This window comes from Camellia sinensis, unplaced genomic scaffold (genome assembly GCF_055761805.1).
Source record: "Camellia sinensis isolate YWXY unplaced genomic scaffold, ASM5576180v1 Unanchor1, whole genome shotgun sequence".
NCBI lineage: Eukaryota > Viridiplantae > Streptophyta > Magnoliopsida > Ericales > Theaceae > Camellia > Camellia sinensis.
In genome coordinates, this window is record NW_028128987.1 from 1,864,096 (window position 1) to 1,879,408 (window position 15,313).

General features: G+C 34.3%; 1 protein-coding gene across 2 annotated transcripts; it reads right to left on the reverse strand.

Annotated features, from left to right (window-relative positions):
- Positions 1 to 7,077: 7,077 nt before the first annotated feature.
- LOC145788636 (uncharacterized) lies at positions 7,078 to 13,596 on the reverse strand. Of its 2 annotated transcripts, none has more exons than XM_082911076.1 (4): positions 12,886 to 13,596; positions 10,034 to 10,117; positions 9,855 to 9,944; positions 7,078 to 7,598 (listed from the first exon to the last, which is right to left on the reverse strand). In XM_082911076.1, the coding sequence occupies exons 1-4, from the start codon at positions 13,273 to 13,275 to the stop codon at positions 7,335 to 7,337; spliced, it is 828 nt and encodes a 275-aa protein (XP_082767202.1). In that variant the 5' UTR covers positions 13,276 to 13,596; the 3' UTR covers positions 7,078 to 7,334. The 2 variants fall into 2 exon arrangements, with proteins under 2 accessions (XP_082767202.1, XP_082767201.1); XM_082911075.1 differs by lacking the exon at positions 7,078 to 7,598 and adding an exon at positions 7,822 to 8,266 and having other exon boundaries at positions 12,886 to 13,590.
- Positions 13,597 to 15,313: the final 1,717 nt, after the last annotated feature.

Below are 15,313 nucleotides of genomic sequence, written 5' to 3' on the forward strand. Positions count from 1 at the left end.
GTTATCGGTAGAGGATAGCATTGTTTGTTATAGAAATTGCACGTGAACTAGGTTAATTGAAACCCATTCACTCATGCATTACATTTGAGCATTTGTTTCATACTTACGCGTTGAAAATGATTATTTCAAGAAAAAAATGGTGAATACTATGGTGAATCTGGTTAGGGGGTGTGGTTGTGGTTATTTATGTTGGCCTTTGTGTCCTTGGTGAAAGTCTAGAAACTCACGCGGTCAGGTACCGATCCTTCCAATCAGTACCGGTAAAATGGCTTTTGGTAGTACTTTTATAGCTTACTTGCAGACACGTACCTAGAGATTCTTAGTGTGTGTATTTACTATCTTTTTTTTTTTTGGTTTTTTGGAAGCAACGATTTATTAATGGTGATATAAACTTGGCATAACATTGTTTGAAAAGAGATAATGCATGTTTTGGTAATGGCATTTATGTGCATTCACCATATGGCTTTGTTAAGCATCATACAAATCATTAAAATTACCTTTACTAGGCTTTAGCTCACCCTATGTGGAAATCAACTTTCAGATCCTGATGATATGCCTTTGCCAAGGGAATAGCTTTGGGCGACTGTGGAACTGGATGCTCATTTTTGTTTTGTAAATTTGTTTGTGTAAGGCTAGGGCTTCTCCTATATTGGCCTTCAATCCACTTTTGTTGTAGCCAATCAAAGTTTTGGAAACTTGTAACTTTTAGGGCATGAACTTGTATTTATTCACTGTTGTTTCTATATATCTGTCACATGTAATAGATTCATAATCTAGGATTGATGAATGTATTAATGCATGTGACGTCTTTTGTAATATTGTAAGAAGATCATTGAATGAATGACAATTCCAAAAATGTTTTCGATATTAAATGATTGAGATTGGTAAGGTTCCGCATGTATGTTTGAGAGTTATGATGCATATCCATTATTGTTATTTTCGGGGCGTTACACCACCAAGCCCTAATGTCGACACCAGAAAGCAACCCCAAAATTCTATTACACAGGTCTAGCAGTGTCAACACTGGGAAGAGATTATGTCGATCCCAAAAAGCATAAACGAGAGGGAAGAAGAAAGAAATACTGGTGTTGACCCTGGGAAGGCTAGTGTTGACACCTTGGATAGAATTTCAAGGTTCTGAAACACTCTTTGACATAACCAAGCTCAAAGGAACAATTCTATCAAAGTTTAGATCGAATTTTTACCCAACCAAAACAACAATACACCTCCTAAAGGATCTCAATAACAAAACAAATGGAATCAAATACACTTTCCAATGGTTTAAAGGACATAAGTGTGACATTCTATGATCTTAGTCGTCAATTTATTTTAGAGGTATAAAGTAGGATGAGGCTTTGTTCGTATCTAATTGTCTAACCTATCAACAATTCAAAGCAAAACACTAAAAGTCAGTCGGATTGTTGTAACCCTTACTTATAGTAGAGTTGAAGTGGAAACATATCACTATGGACTTTGTTTCGGGTCTTCCTAGAACACAGAGGGGTAATGACGTGGTTTGGGTAATTGTGGATTGATTAACGAAGTCGGCCAATTTTCTTGCTATATGTATGAGTGATTTGGTTGATTATTTGGCCGAGCTTTATGTTAGAGAGATTGTTTAACTTCATAGAGTTCCAGTAAGCATCATTTGGGATAGAGATCCTCGTGTTATCGTCCGGTTGTGGCAGAGTCTTCAAAATATAATGGGCACTCAATTGACTTTTAGCACCGCTTACCACCTTCAGACTGATGGACAGTCCAAGTGCACTATTCAGATTTTAGAAGATATGTTAAGGGCGAGTGTTTTGGATTTTATGGGTTCTTGCGAGAAGCACTTACCTCTAATAGAGTTTGCCTACAACAATAGTTGTCAAACTAGCATGGGCATGACACCTTTTAAAGCCTAATACAGACGTCCTTGTAAAACACCAGTGTGTTGGACTGAGGTTAGGGATCACTCATGTTTGGGCCCGAGTTAGTTCATGAAACCACCGTAAAAGTGGCTCTCATCTGGAGAAGGTTGGTTACGGCTCAAAGCCGCCACAAGAGTTACGCCGACCAAAGGATGAGACCTTTGTCCTTTGAGGTTAATGATCACGTCTTTTTGAAGATATCAGCTAGAAAGGGTTTGATGAGATTTGATCGGAGTGAGAAGCTATCGCCTAGATTCATTGGTCATTTCGGCATTATTGAATAAGTGGGAGAGGTAGCTTATCGTCTCACCTTGCCACCATAATTTTCTAGGGTACATGACGTATTTCATGTTTCTAAGCTTCACAAATACGAGCTCGATCCTTCTCATGTCTTAGATTAGACAAACTTTGAGGTAGATGAGAATGCCTCTTACGAAGAGATACTGGTGAAAATCTTAGAATCTCGAAAGCAAATTTTGAAGGGTAAAACAATTCTTTAGTTAAAGTGTTGTGGCATCATCATGGGATAGAAGAAGCAACTTGGAAACATGAGGCCGAGGTCCGCGAGAAGTATCCTGATTTATTTAATGATGTATAATTCGCTGTTTCGTTTAGTCTTCCTTATTGTATCTCGAATATAGATGTGAATATGTAAACAAATAGTAATATTTTCATTGACATTTCAGCTTTGATGTTTTCCTCAAATTGAGTTGTTAATATTTTGTCTTAACTCCATGATTACGTCGTTGTTGTTGTTATTGTGATGTTGTTGTTGTTGTGAAGGTGTAGCGAAATTTTGAGAAAGAAATTCTGTAAGGGGGGAAGGTTGTAACATTCTGGAAAGGAGGGACCGCTCGAGCAGTGGAGTTATCGCTCGAGCGGTGAAAGGAGTCAACCAGTATCTCTTTTTACAGGTCTGATATTCTGAGAGAATGAATTGTTCACTTGAGCGTTGAAGTAACCGCTCGAGCAGTCTTTGCTCTCACACCGCTCGAGCGCTAGATTAATAGCTCGAGTGGTCTATTCGGGGTCAACACGTTAAAAATCACTTTTTGTTTTATTCTTTCTCACATTTTCTTTTTGTTTTCTCTTCTGTCTCTCTTCTCTTGTCCAAAAAACCCTAGCTCTAAACTCTTGATCTCACCCATTTTAATCAAGAGACCATCCTCGATCTTGTGTTAGTAAAAGGGAAGTAAAGATCAACATTCCTACTGATTGAATCGCATCATCTTCAAAGTTTTCTACTTAGGTTTTATCTCTAGCTCTTATTTTCAAGGTAGGGATACCTTTAACCTAATATATCTATGATTTGAGATGTGTACGTGGTATTCTCCTAGCTATATTGATGTATAAGATGAACCACTTGATTTTCAATGAAATGTTGATGTAAAAAGGGTGATTCCTTCCAAGTTTTTGAAATGTTTTTGAATATTTTGACCTATTAGAAGATGATACATGAAGATTTGATGATTTATCAAAGAAATGAGAAAGGCCCCAATTTCTTGGAAACCTTAGAATTTAAATGTTAATTAATGGGGGATTTTGGAATAGATTGATTTTCTCCTATGAAATTAAGATTGATTTGATATTGTTATGTGAGAAATACGTGATTACTACAAACCTTGAGATGTGGTTATTCTTGTTGAAGTTTGTAAGAATGGTTGACGTTGATGTTTAAGATTCCCACTTCATGAATTTCGTATTAAAGGCTTGGATGTCACTTATGATTGAATTGAACCTTAAGTGACTTAAAACATTTGCAAATTCATGCATGACATAGTATCCATGGTTATCCCTATGTAGTGCACTTGGTTGTTGAAAATGTAAAAATGAGATAAATGGTGTATGAGTCTTGATAATAAAGTTGGATGGTGTTAATGAGTTCAGCATCGTATTGGTACCCACGCAGGCAGTTTAGTTGTCCAATTGTCCTGTCTTGAGCTTATCGTCGGACGAATGTTGAAAATGCTTTTGGGTGTCCACTAGCCCTACCATATCAAGTTGGTGAACGTGGAAAAATATATGTTTTTGGATGTCCACTGGCTGTGTCGTATTATGAGCCGACAAATGTGAAAAGGTTGTGCTTGATTTGGGTGCCCATCACCCTGCCATATTGTGAGTCGACAAATATGAGAGTAACTTAATGATGCTGGAGTAATTGGACATGCTAATTCTTAATATTACTTGGGAATTCATTGCATCTTGTTACTTGAAAGAAGGAAAAACAAGGATTTTTTCTAAGCATGTACATAGCATGATCATATTCATTTCAAGCATATATTTTTGTTAAATGTGTTTTTATTGGGCAACTTTGCTCATCCTAATTATTAACTTTTCAGGAACAAGTAATGTATTGCCACCTGATTGATGGATGGTGATGATTACTTTTGATGGAGCACGGAATGCTTGTTGGATGTTGGTTGTACTAAAGCTACCAAGCTTGGAATGTTTTTTATTTTTTATTTTTGGATTGAAATCTATTTTTGTGTAATCAAGATCCATGTCTTGAAACATGTAAGTCATTAGGGCACATCACTCTAACTTTTTGAACTGTAGTGTATACTCAAATGCTCACTTTTGGGAACAATTATGTATTTGTTTGGAAAATAATTAAATGAGGAAGAGTATATCACATGGAAATCTTAACAAATATTTTATTGTTTTTGAGAATCATATTTTGTAAATTGTATTAAAACATCCGGGGGTGACATAGAGAAAAAGCTTGGACTACTTGTTTTTTTTTTTAATTAATTTTATATATAATATATTTATACATCACTTAACATACTCCTTAACATTGCACCACCTCTCAGTCTCCAAATTAACAAACCCTTTAACACACAAAAATGTGTCCCACTTTTAATACTTTTTGTCATATAATATATTTTAATAAATAATTTTAACTATCCCATTGCGGATGCTCTTAAGCTTGATGGAAAGTAAATGTTAGGTTATTATTGTCATTTGAAATTTTGTTGACATGTTTTACAATGTTATTGCCTAAAACTTGGTTAATGGGATTCACTAAAATTATCATTTAATGAATCTTAACAAATGCCCTAGATCATTTGTTAGCATTTGTCTTTAAATATTAATTATTGATTGATCATTTTATAATTTGTAAAATTTATGTAAATATTTTATAATTTCTCTTAACGTCTTTGTAGATTTTTTATTATTTAATTTTTGCTTCAAAATAGTGGTAGAAAATTTGCGTGCTCCTATTTTGTATGCTTACATGCCTTTTTAATTTGTTTGTTTTTAATATGTCATATTAAGACACTTGTTAAGAGTAATTAATGATATTTTATTTTATTTTATTAGTCTTGAAATTATTAAATATAAATTATAAATAATGATTATTTTTATGCATAAAAAATGTAAAATATTAAAAGCAGATTTTTTAAAAAAAAATAAAAAATAGAAAAGTATTTCATACTCTTTAATCTTTTTTTTTTTTTTTGTCCTTTTCTTTTGTAGCCCTTAATTAAGTATTGCAATGCATGTAAATAAAAAATTTATTGAAGTATTTAAATAATAAATACATATAATTTAATAAACATGTTTAAAATATAAATTTATTAAAATCAAAATAAATCAATACAACATTAAATATATTTTAATCAGTGCCGAACACTTGTTAGCATTACCCTATTTGTATTAATATATAAATGAAAAACATCATTTTAGTATTCTCTCATTTTGAAGTCATGCCAATATTTTTCACATCAAAATTCATTTAAAAAACCCCTCATCACGTGTCTTTTATAATGTATAATAAGAATAAAGAAGAGAGTTTATTTGGAGCAAAGTGGAGTGGAAAAAACAATTCCCATAAACAAATATATAATACATAATATAAAAAAAAAAATGCCCCCACATTTTAAAACAATTTCTGTCTCCCAAATTTAAGCATCTGCTTCAATTTTTCATTCTCAATCGTGTCACATAATTAAAGATGATTTTCATGGCATTTGCATATCAAACTCTTGTTACACTCCCTTATTATTTTGGTAGGTAGGATGATTGAAGGACTGCTAATATTCTCATCCAATGCCTTTTATAGTTCGAAGGAACTACCAATTCGGAGTCCCATAAACCAAACAAATATAATTTATATCCACTGCTCATCACTAGGAGTCCGGAGTGGACTCGTACAAGGAAAAACCAACTGGGCCTAAGCCCTTGAGATTGAACAAATCTATTGCCAAATAGAAAGGAAAAAAAGAATGGAGAAATCAACTGGCTACAGATTTCACTTGTAAGGCCACTGAGAAGTTTCAATTACAAAGAGTCCGTCAATTGTTTGCAATTACGCTAGTTAGCGACAACCCTTTTTAATTAATTAATTTATTTTTTTGATACAAATATAAAGGGCGATCAATGTGCAAGAATTCTTTATTGACATGACCATAGGAATCTCTATCTATATGGGGGGAGCTGGGTATAGTGATTTAAATGAGTCCGGTAAGTCGGACACACGAGAAAAGGAAGACTCAAACTGGCAAGCTATTCATTTTGGGTGATCTAGTTGGCCAAAACTAGATCGGTGGTGTTATACGTACTAATTAGTATACTGACTAATATACCAATACTAGTTATGACATTATTATTGACCTCACTCATTATACAAATTACAAATACCAAAAATATCTTAAATTATGTCACATCATCAATTGATATATTAATTAGTACACTAATTGATGCACATAGCATTATTCAAACTCGATAAGCTACCGAAAAATTCTTTCTCAAATTGGGAAATTGTCCTCGCACAATTTATTTCCTCTCAGGATCTAACTTCTGAATGAAGCATTATTATCCCTGCAATTTATTTCAGTTTTTTATTTTTTTACTTTTTTATTTTTTGACCAAGCAAAAATGGTAGGAGATTACTAATATGTGACATCTATAAATTTTTTATATAGTTGGTCATAGCATTAAATCAAAATATTAGCCTTTAAGGCCTCGTTTCTATTAAGAACATCCCGAAGATATTTGATCACTTCACTGGTGTGGTAATGAAGTGCGAGTCATTGATATGATCTATGGCACAATTCTCCAACTCTTTAATCTTATTTAGTGGGTAACGACTCATTAATTAGAAATTCTATACAAACTCAAATGATTTTAAATAATAAAAAGAAAGCTAAACCATAAAAAATAAAAAAATAAGAAAAGAGGATTTAACAAACTAATCTAAAACACAGTACATCAATAAGAACAGAGAACTTCCTCGAGTTTTGGAGCTCTGAATGGCACTGGCCTCTATTGCCGCCACATCTTTTTCCAAAACACTGAACATTTGACAGCATGGCATATCACAACATGCTGCAACTTAAAAGTAACATCAGAACAAAATCTGTTTATAACATAGATATTCATCAAATTTCTAAGAGATCTCAACAAAAATTGGCTTCATTAGACAGATGTAGCAGACATTGCTTCTTTCTCTTCTGCTGTAAAAGAAATTGGCTTAGTCGGAGCGGGCAGTCGACCAATGCTATCAACTTTGTCTCTCTGTTTGGGTGGAGGCCTTGCTGCTCTTGGCAGTAACCTGCCCTTTTTCTCAAACCACTCAGGCTTCAGCAGTGCCCTAAAGCCCAAGTTGTTATAGTAAACTCGCCTCACGGACCCACCTGCAGCTTCAACTGCTCCCTTTGCCCTAACAGTTACCCTCGAAACCTGCAACCTTTTATATCAGTCATCTGTTGAAAGAGGAAAAGTGGGGATTACAAACTCTAAACTAGATAGAAGATTGTGAGAAACATCCCATCCACGTCCACAAGAAGTTCGGGATCACAAGTTATGGTAACTTCTATTTTCTTTTCTTTACTTTTTGAGCAACTTCTATCCATCCCCCCCCCCCCCCCCCCCCCCCTTAAAAGAGAGAAAGGAACAAATAGACTATTATTAACAAATAGACTATTATTAACAAACAATGTCCACAAGAAGTTCGGCGCCCCTGAACATTTGACAGCATGGCATATCACAACATGCTGCAACTTAAAAGTAACATCAGAACAAAATCTGTTTATAACATAGATAATCATCAAATTTATCCTAAATCTCAACAAAAATTGGCTTCATTAGACAGATGTAGCAGACATTGCTTCTTTCTCTTCTGCTGTAAAAGAAATTGGCTTAGTCGGAGCGGGCAGTCGACCAATGCTATCAACTTTGTCTCTCTGTTTGGGTGGAGGCCTTGCTGCTCTTGGCAGTAACCTGCCCTTTTTCTCAAACCACTCAGGCTTCAGCAGTGCCCTAAAGCCCAAGTTGTTATAATAAACTCGCCTCACGGACCCACCTGCAGCTTCAACTGCTCCCTTTGCCCTAACAGTTACCCTCGAAACCTGCAACCTTTTATATCAGTCATCTGTTGAAAGAGGAAAAGTGGGGATTACAAACTCTAAACTAGATAGAAGATTGTGAGAAACATCCCATCCACGTCCACAAGAAGTTCGGGATCACAAGTTATGGTAACTTCTATTTTCTTTTCTTTACTTTTTGAGCAACTTCTATCCATCCCCCCCCCCCCCCCCCCTTAAAAGAGAGAAAGGAACAAATAGACTATTATTAACAAATAGACTATTATTAACAAACAATGTCCACAAGAAGTTCGGCGCCCCCCCCCCCCCCCCCTCTCCTAAAAAGAGAGAAAGGAACAAATAGACTATTATTAACAAATAGACTATTATTAACAAACAATGTCCACAAGAAGTTCGGAATCACAAGTTATGGTAACTTCTATTTTCTTTTCTTTTCTTTTCTATACTTTTTGAACAACTTTTATTTTTTTCTCTTAAAAGAGAGAAAGGAACAAATAGACTATTATTAACAAACTTTAAATTATATATGCGTAGTTCTGTTGCACGAGTTAGGTGAAGCATATTATATGCATGTGCAATAGAATTCAACTCTGGGTATGTTTAGGAATTGGCTTTTTCAGTGACTTAAGGTGAAAAAAAAATAGAGAGAATAAGTTGACTTTTTAAAATGACTTTTTCCCAAACAAGGCAGATATGTTCAAAAGTTCAACTTCTGTTTATCTGAAACAAGGAAATGAGAAGATCTCTCTCTCTCTCTCTCTCTCACCCTCACAAGCAAAACTTAAGTGTAATGGTGATTCCACACCACACACACACACACACACAAGTAAAACTTCGGTGTAATGGTGATTCCGTGTCATTGCCAACAACGTGTGATATCATAATTCAATAATAAACTACCACATGGATGACTGAACCCCAATATTTAAATGGGGCTACCATCCAACCCAATCTAATAACTACTGCATATGCATAGTGGGGTTCACTATGCCCACATTGTGGTCTATTAGTGGATGATAATACGGCGTGTTGGTGATGACACAATATCACCATTGCATTGAATTTTTTCTGCACTCACACAAACACACACAACGGTAGACATGTTTTGATAGGCCCCTGCTTCCAATGGTATTATAACTCATATTCCTTAAGAAACTCTAAAATCATCATTTGAATAATTCGTAGGATGAGTATACTTATCAATATATATATATACACACGTGTTGTGTGGTAAGAAAAAATATGAAAAAAAAAAAAGCACTAAAATACTCTCATCAAGTCATAGACTTGGGCAAGAAGTCACAGCAGATCCTTATCACATCAGCTTGCTTAGCAGAAACTTGTTATCCCCATTTATATAAGAGTACTTAGAAGACAATTAAAAAGCAGACAAAAAGTTTCTCACATCCAGTGGAAAGTGATTCCATAAAACCTCAACCAGGGGGAAAAAAGAGATACTGAATCAGGACAAGCAAGAATTTCACACAAAGAAAACAAAGAAAAAGGAAGTCAAAAAAATTATTTAGGCATCAATTCATAATATTTTGAACAATGATTACCAAAAAATAAAAAATAAAAGAATCACATGCAGAATGTTTTGAACAATGATTACCTCCAGATGAATAGGCCATTCTATATGTTCAGCACCACGTCCCATCAATCTAACACCATCTCTTATCTGCTTCCCTATTGCTCCTGCATCCTATTGTGATAGTAATAATGTCACTATCAACCATAGCATACAAAGTAAAGAGTTCAATTAGAAAAATCATATGATAGCAAAATTCCTACCTTAAGAGTTTTCATTGTGATCAACTCTGATGAGTCTATCTTCCCTGCATTTATTAGTTTTGCAATCTTTCCCAACCCCACAGGCTGCCAAAATATAATTAATTTATCAAAATGTTAACTCAATGAAAAGTGACAATACAAAACCTCCTTGAAACAAAAAAATCCCCAAACAGTACATTTTCTTGAATATTGAGTTGAAAGTAGGAAATATACACCAAGTGTTTCAAATCAAACAGCTAAGTATGGTAAACCATTTCAGTATTTTGCATCACAAGGATATATGATCATATTTTCTTAGGTGAAAGGATACATGAACATGAAAGATATAATTTTCCATTTCATAATGGTTGTTTGAAATTTGTACTATAAATTAACCAAAACAACAAGACAAATCATTAATGCCAAAACTCCAACATGTCAGCAAATTGAGTGAGAAAAGCTATCATGTGGTTGGTATTACAAACAAAAAGGAGTACGCGAGAAAATTATAAGGTTAATAAGATGGTTGTTACATCAGTTAAAGCCCCTATAACTGAGGACTGGAAACAAGTATTTTCAGAAATGTCCAGATTTAAGCATAATGAAATAAGAGAGCTGCAGCATTGCAACGGTGCTGCCATAATGATTTTGACCATCATGCCATAGCTAGGAGACTAAAGTCTTTTGAGACAATGTCTCTTGCATCTTGATGAGAGTGACGTTGTGCACAAAGAGGTTAATGTTAGAAGAGGAAGGCAACAATTAACATGAGTTGACACTGACAGGGTTGTTATGCAAGTCTAATGCATGGAAAGTATTATAATATAAACCACGCGGGAAACTGAACTCAAAGGTTATTTAGCAAGATTCTAACTTAGAATTTGCCTAGGAAATTAATTATGTAATTTTGTGATTTCGGCTGCCAGAATGGGCTGTTCTGTTTGGGCTGCTTTATTTGGTTTGGATAAAATATAATAGCCTTCATAAGTTCAAAAGAGCCATGGCATAGGCTTTTTCTTTGGCCCCAAGAATTACTAGGGCACCAAGTTTGCTAGGACCCCAGGTTCTCTTTGCCACTGAGAACTAAGGTGTGAGTGTCAACACTTTTCCAGGTGCTTTAGTAGGAAGCAACGAATGAATGAATAACTATTTCAGCCAATGTCATTGTTGTGTGATACAACATTCCTTGGGTGTGATGCCTAAGAACCTAGGTGCGAGTGTCCACACATTTTCCTCTTTTTTTCTTCTTTATTCTGTAATTATCAAGATTTCTCTGCATTTACAGATTTGCTGGCTAGTTTGATACTTTGTTTATAAACCCTCACTAAACTCACTATTCAGCCCCTTTAAACCATCTCTAGTCCAAAAGCCCATGCCTAACGTACCAAATCATTCATGATCTATTACGTATTGTTTTTGCAGCATTCCAACGACAGATTTGGTGATTAAATTTGAAAATTCTGCATCATGTTGCATGCAGTTCAATGAAGCTCTTTGATAGTGCAGAAAAAAGATTCACTTATGCAACAACAAATTGCTGAGACAAGGCTTTGCTGAGTTGTAGTTGACAGAGTTGTAAATGTTGACAACACCTAGAGAGATGCACATCCTGGTGAGAGCCTATTTGACTTGAAACTATAGTTGACCATGTCTTCAACCCAAAACTAAATGCCATAACAATGAGATAAAAAGCTGGATAGAGAATTGCTTCTGAAAAATTTATTTGGAAAAGAAGGTGCAATTAAGGTACATGATGACCTCGATAAAGAGGAGGTGAGAGCTCTGTTGAACTTAGATATAAAGAATAGGGTAATAGAACTGAGGATATTCATATGCCAGACAAGTTTAGAGAATATTCATATGCCAGGCAAGTTTAGAGAATATCAAATCATGGCAAAAGTCAGAAGAACTACTGTGACTTGGGCGGTCAATTCAATTCAAGGAAGTTCGCCGTTGGAAATTTAAGGTCATGAATGAGCCCTTCATTAATTCAGAAATTGAGACATTTTACTTTATTACAAAGAACATACATAATTTGTTGTCTGTGTAATTTGAAATAGAATTCAATTCAATTAGTTCTTCGGAGTTCTTGCACGATTTAAATGTTGAAGCCATGCGGCCACATCACTCAGCAGTTAGGACTGAGTTATGCCCAACAACCATACTCAATGTTTACAGTCAAAGTCAATCCAACTATAATGGAATTCTGATAAATATCTTCAATTCATCTTTGTAGCACATTCCCCCCCCCCCCCCCCCCCACAAATTTGAATATTTTTTTCAAACATATTACTTTCTTACTTCTTTATATATATATATATATATTAGCAGTTGGCGTACACGATGCATGTGCAATTTGAATAAGTAAAAATAAAATAAAATATTTATTATATATGATGTGTTAGTCAAGTGGTAAGAGTCTTATAAGTCCAAGTTCAAGTCCCTTCCTCTCATCTATCTATTTTTTTTTCTTTTTAAAATTTTAAACAAAAAAGCGGACGCGTGACAGCATAAAAAACCAACGCTTCAAGGCAGCATAAGGGTGTTCACTTTATAGATGGATAGATAGATAGATAGATAACTATATCTTTTGTTCTTTTTAATTGCCACATTGCATTCAAGAAGCATTTTGTCATCATTTTAGATATCAGATTAGCATTTTCCGACTCGAATCATATGACCATGAAAGAACACACCCCTTGAAATTTGTTTAAAATATAGGTTGCCGGTTTAGAAAATTACAAATAACCTTATCAGAATTAACTAAAAAAATCCTATAGAACTATAAAATTAGCTGAATTATTAATTAAAACAAAATTTTAACATCATTAAAACTGTTAGAACTGGAATCATATGATTGAAGCAATATATACCTGAAATGTGAGGCTAAAGGGGTTCTTAAACCCTCTTTTGGGCATCCGGCGGCGGAGCGGAGTCTGGCCGCCTTCAAAGCCAAACTTCATAGTGCCTCTGGCCTTCTGCCCCTTGTGACCTCTCCCAGCTGTCTTCCCCTTTCCAGACCCAATCCCACGACCCTTCCTCGTCTTCTGCTTCTTTGCCCCCTTATTGTCTCTCAAATCATTCAAACTCAGAAGGCTATAAGCCCTCAAACTCTGAGCTTGGACATTGAAATTAGTTGGTGTAGCAAACGATGGTGATGGAGAAATTGGCGAGCCAATCGAGCAGAGTTTCGATTGGATTTTTGAAGAACAAGTATTGAAAATCGAAGTTGCTATCAATGAAGAAAGTTTTCTTCTCAACATTTTTATGTGTGTGTGTGTGCATATATTATACAGGATCGATCAATGTATATATGGCAAATTCAAAGCCCCAAATCTTCAGAGAAAGAACCAAATGGTAGTTGATTGAAACATATTCCAAAACTCAAAAATTATTATCAAAATATCACAATCTGATTTCTAAATAATAATCAGGAAAAGGAAAAATTGAACAACATCCGAAGCGATTGGAAATGGAGTGAAAGAGTGTGCCGGAGAGTGGTAGGGCACAGAGTGAGTGGGCTTCGGCCCAGCCCAACTCTAATTTTTAAGGTTTGAAATTGGTAGTGTAGTCCGCACAACTCTATTCCGTGGGAGTGATTTTATTTTCGCTTAAATAATAATTTCGTTCGTACAATTAAAATTAAAATTTTTATTATATTTTATTATAAATTAATTAATAAGGAAAGGATAATACATATTAAAATTTAAAATAAATAATATTTTAATATTAATGATATTTTTTTATAATACATCCAAACCACCTAACATATCATTAATATTTAACTCCCTTTATTTTTTTTCAAGTTCTAATTATTTTGTCTTCGTCTTATTCTTCACTTCAAAATTCTAATTCACTCCTATCAAAATTCACCATTATCATCAATGCCATTATATAGATATTTTACTTTTATTGTTTTGCTGGTTGTATCCATGATACATATATACATATATATATATATATATATATTGAGAAACGCTAAAAACCATAATATTATTAATTAACAACAATGTTTACAAATTTTGTCAAATTGTGAGCTAGATCTGGAGCTCATAGAAATAGATAGTAATTCACAAAAGATCATTAATAAGAGAGAGAAATCCGTTCTGAGTATGCCCTAATATTGTTTGGTTATTTGGCCAATACTATTTAGCAGTATCAATGCATACACGTAGGGATGTAAGAAAAATCAAAAAAATCAACTAAATCGATTGAATCGGACCAAACCAACTATATTTGGTCTTTTTTTTTTAACAAAAATTGGTCTGTGTGGTTTTTAAATTTAATTTTTTTAGGTTTTCGGTTCCGTATTGGTTTAAACATTTTATACACTAATCGAAACCGAAACTGACCGATTCAACATATATTGTATTTATAATACATATATATATATATATATATATATAATCTAATAATATAATGATATTAATAAGTATAATAAATTATTAACCTTAATTAGTTAACCTTATCATATTTATAACCTAAGTTTGTAAACTCTTATTATATATAATCTTAACTTTAACTCATTATTCTTGAAACCTTGGTATTTTTTTTTTAAAAAAAATTATTTTTATTTTTGTTAATTTAGGAATTGAAAAGTATGTATTAAATGGATGGATTGGATATGTTTGAAATTGTAGATAAATAACTAATTTAATATTTGTATATAGATTAATGATTATATTTAAAAGTAGCTCAAGTTTGAAAAATTCTAAACTGATTAAACCACACCAAATCGAACCGTTTCAATTGGTTCGGTTCGGTGCGGTTTGATGGGAGAAGCGGTTTGTATCGGTGTTCAAAATAATAAACCCGACATTATCGGTTCAGTGTAGTTTTTTACCTAAATACCGACCGTACCGAACCATTTACATCCCTATGTACACGTGTAGGAAAATGAGAAGGTAGTACAACTACACGTCCAGGAAAGGACAACAAAGATAGTGCGCGCATAATCTAGGGCTGCATGGCTAGCCTAGATAAGAGGGGTGCATAGATTCAGGAAGAGGTATGCAAACTCTTATAATTCTCTCTCTTGTGCTCTACTTTCTCTCTTCTCCAAGGAAGCTAACTTGACTGTCAGAGGGATTTTTGGGAAAACCACCTGTGGATAACTCATCTTTGTTCTGTTTGCAATGAGTTGGAGTTCTGTTCAAAGAGACGAGCTGGTAGCAAGTCGTACAGAAGGCGACAGATATTTCATCCCTGTACAATTGGCACTATCTATGGGAATCCTGACATTAACACTTTGTTTTCAAAGCTCTTTTGACCACTTTCAACGGTGCACAACGACGAGAACCC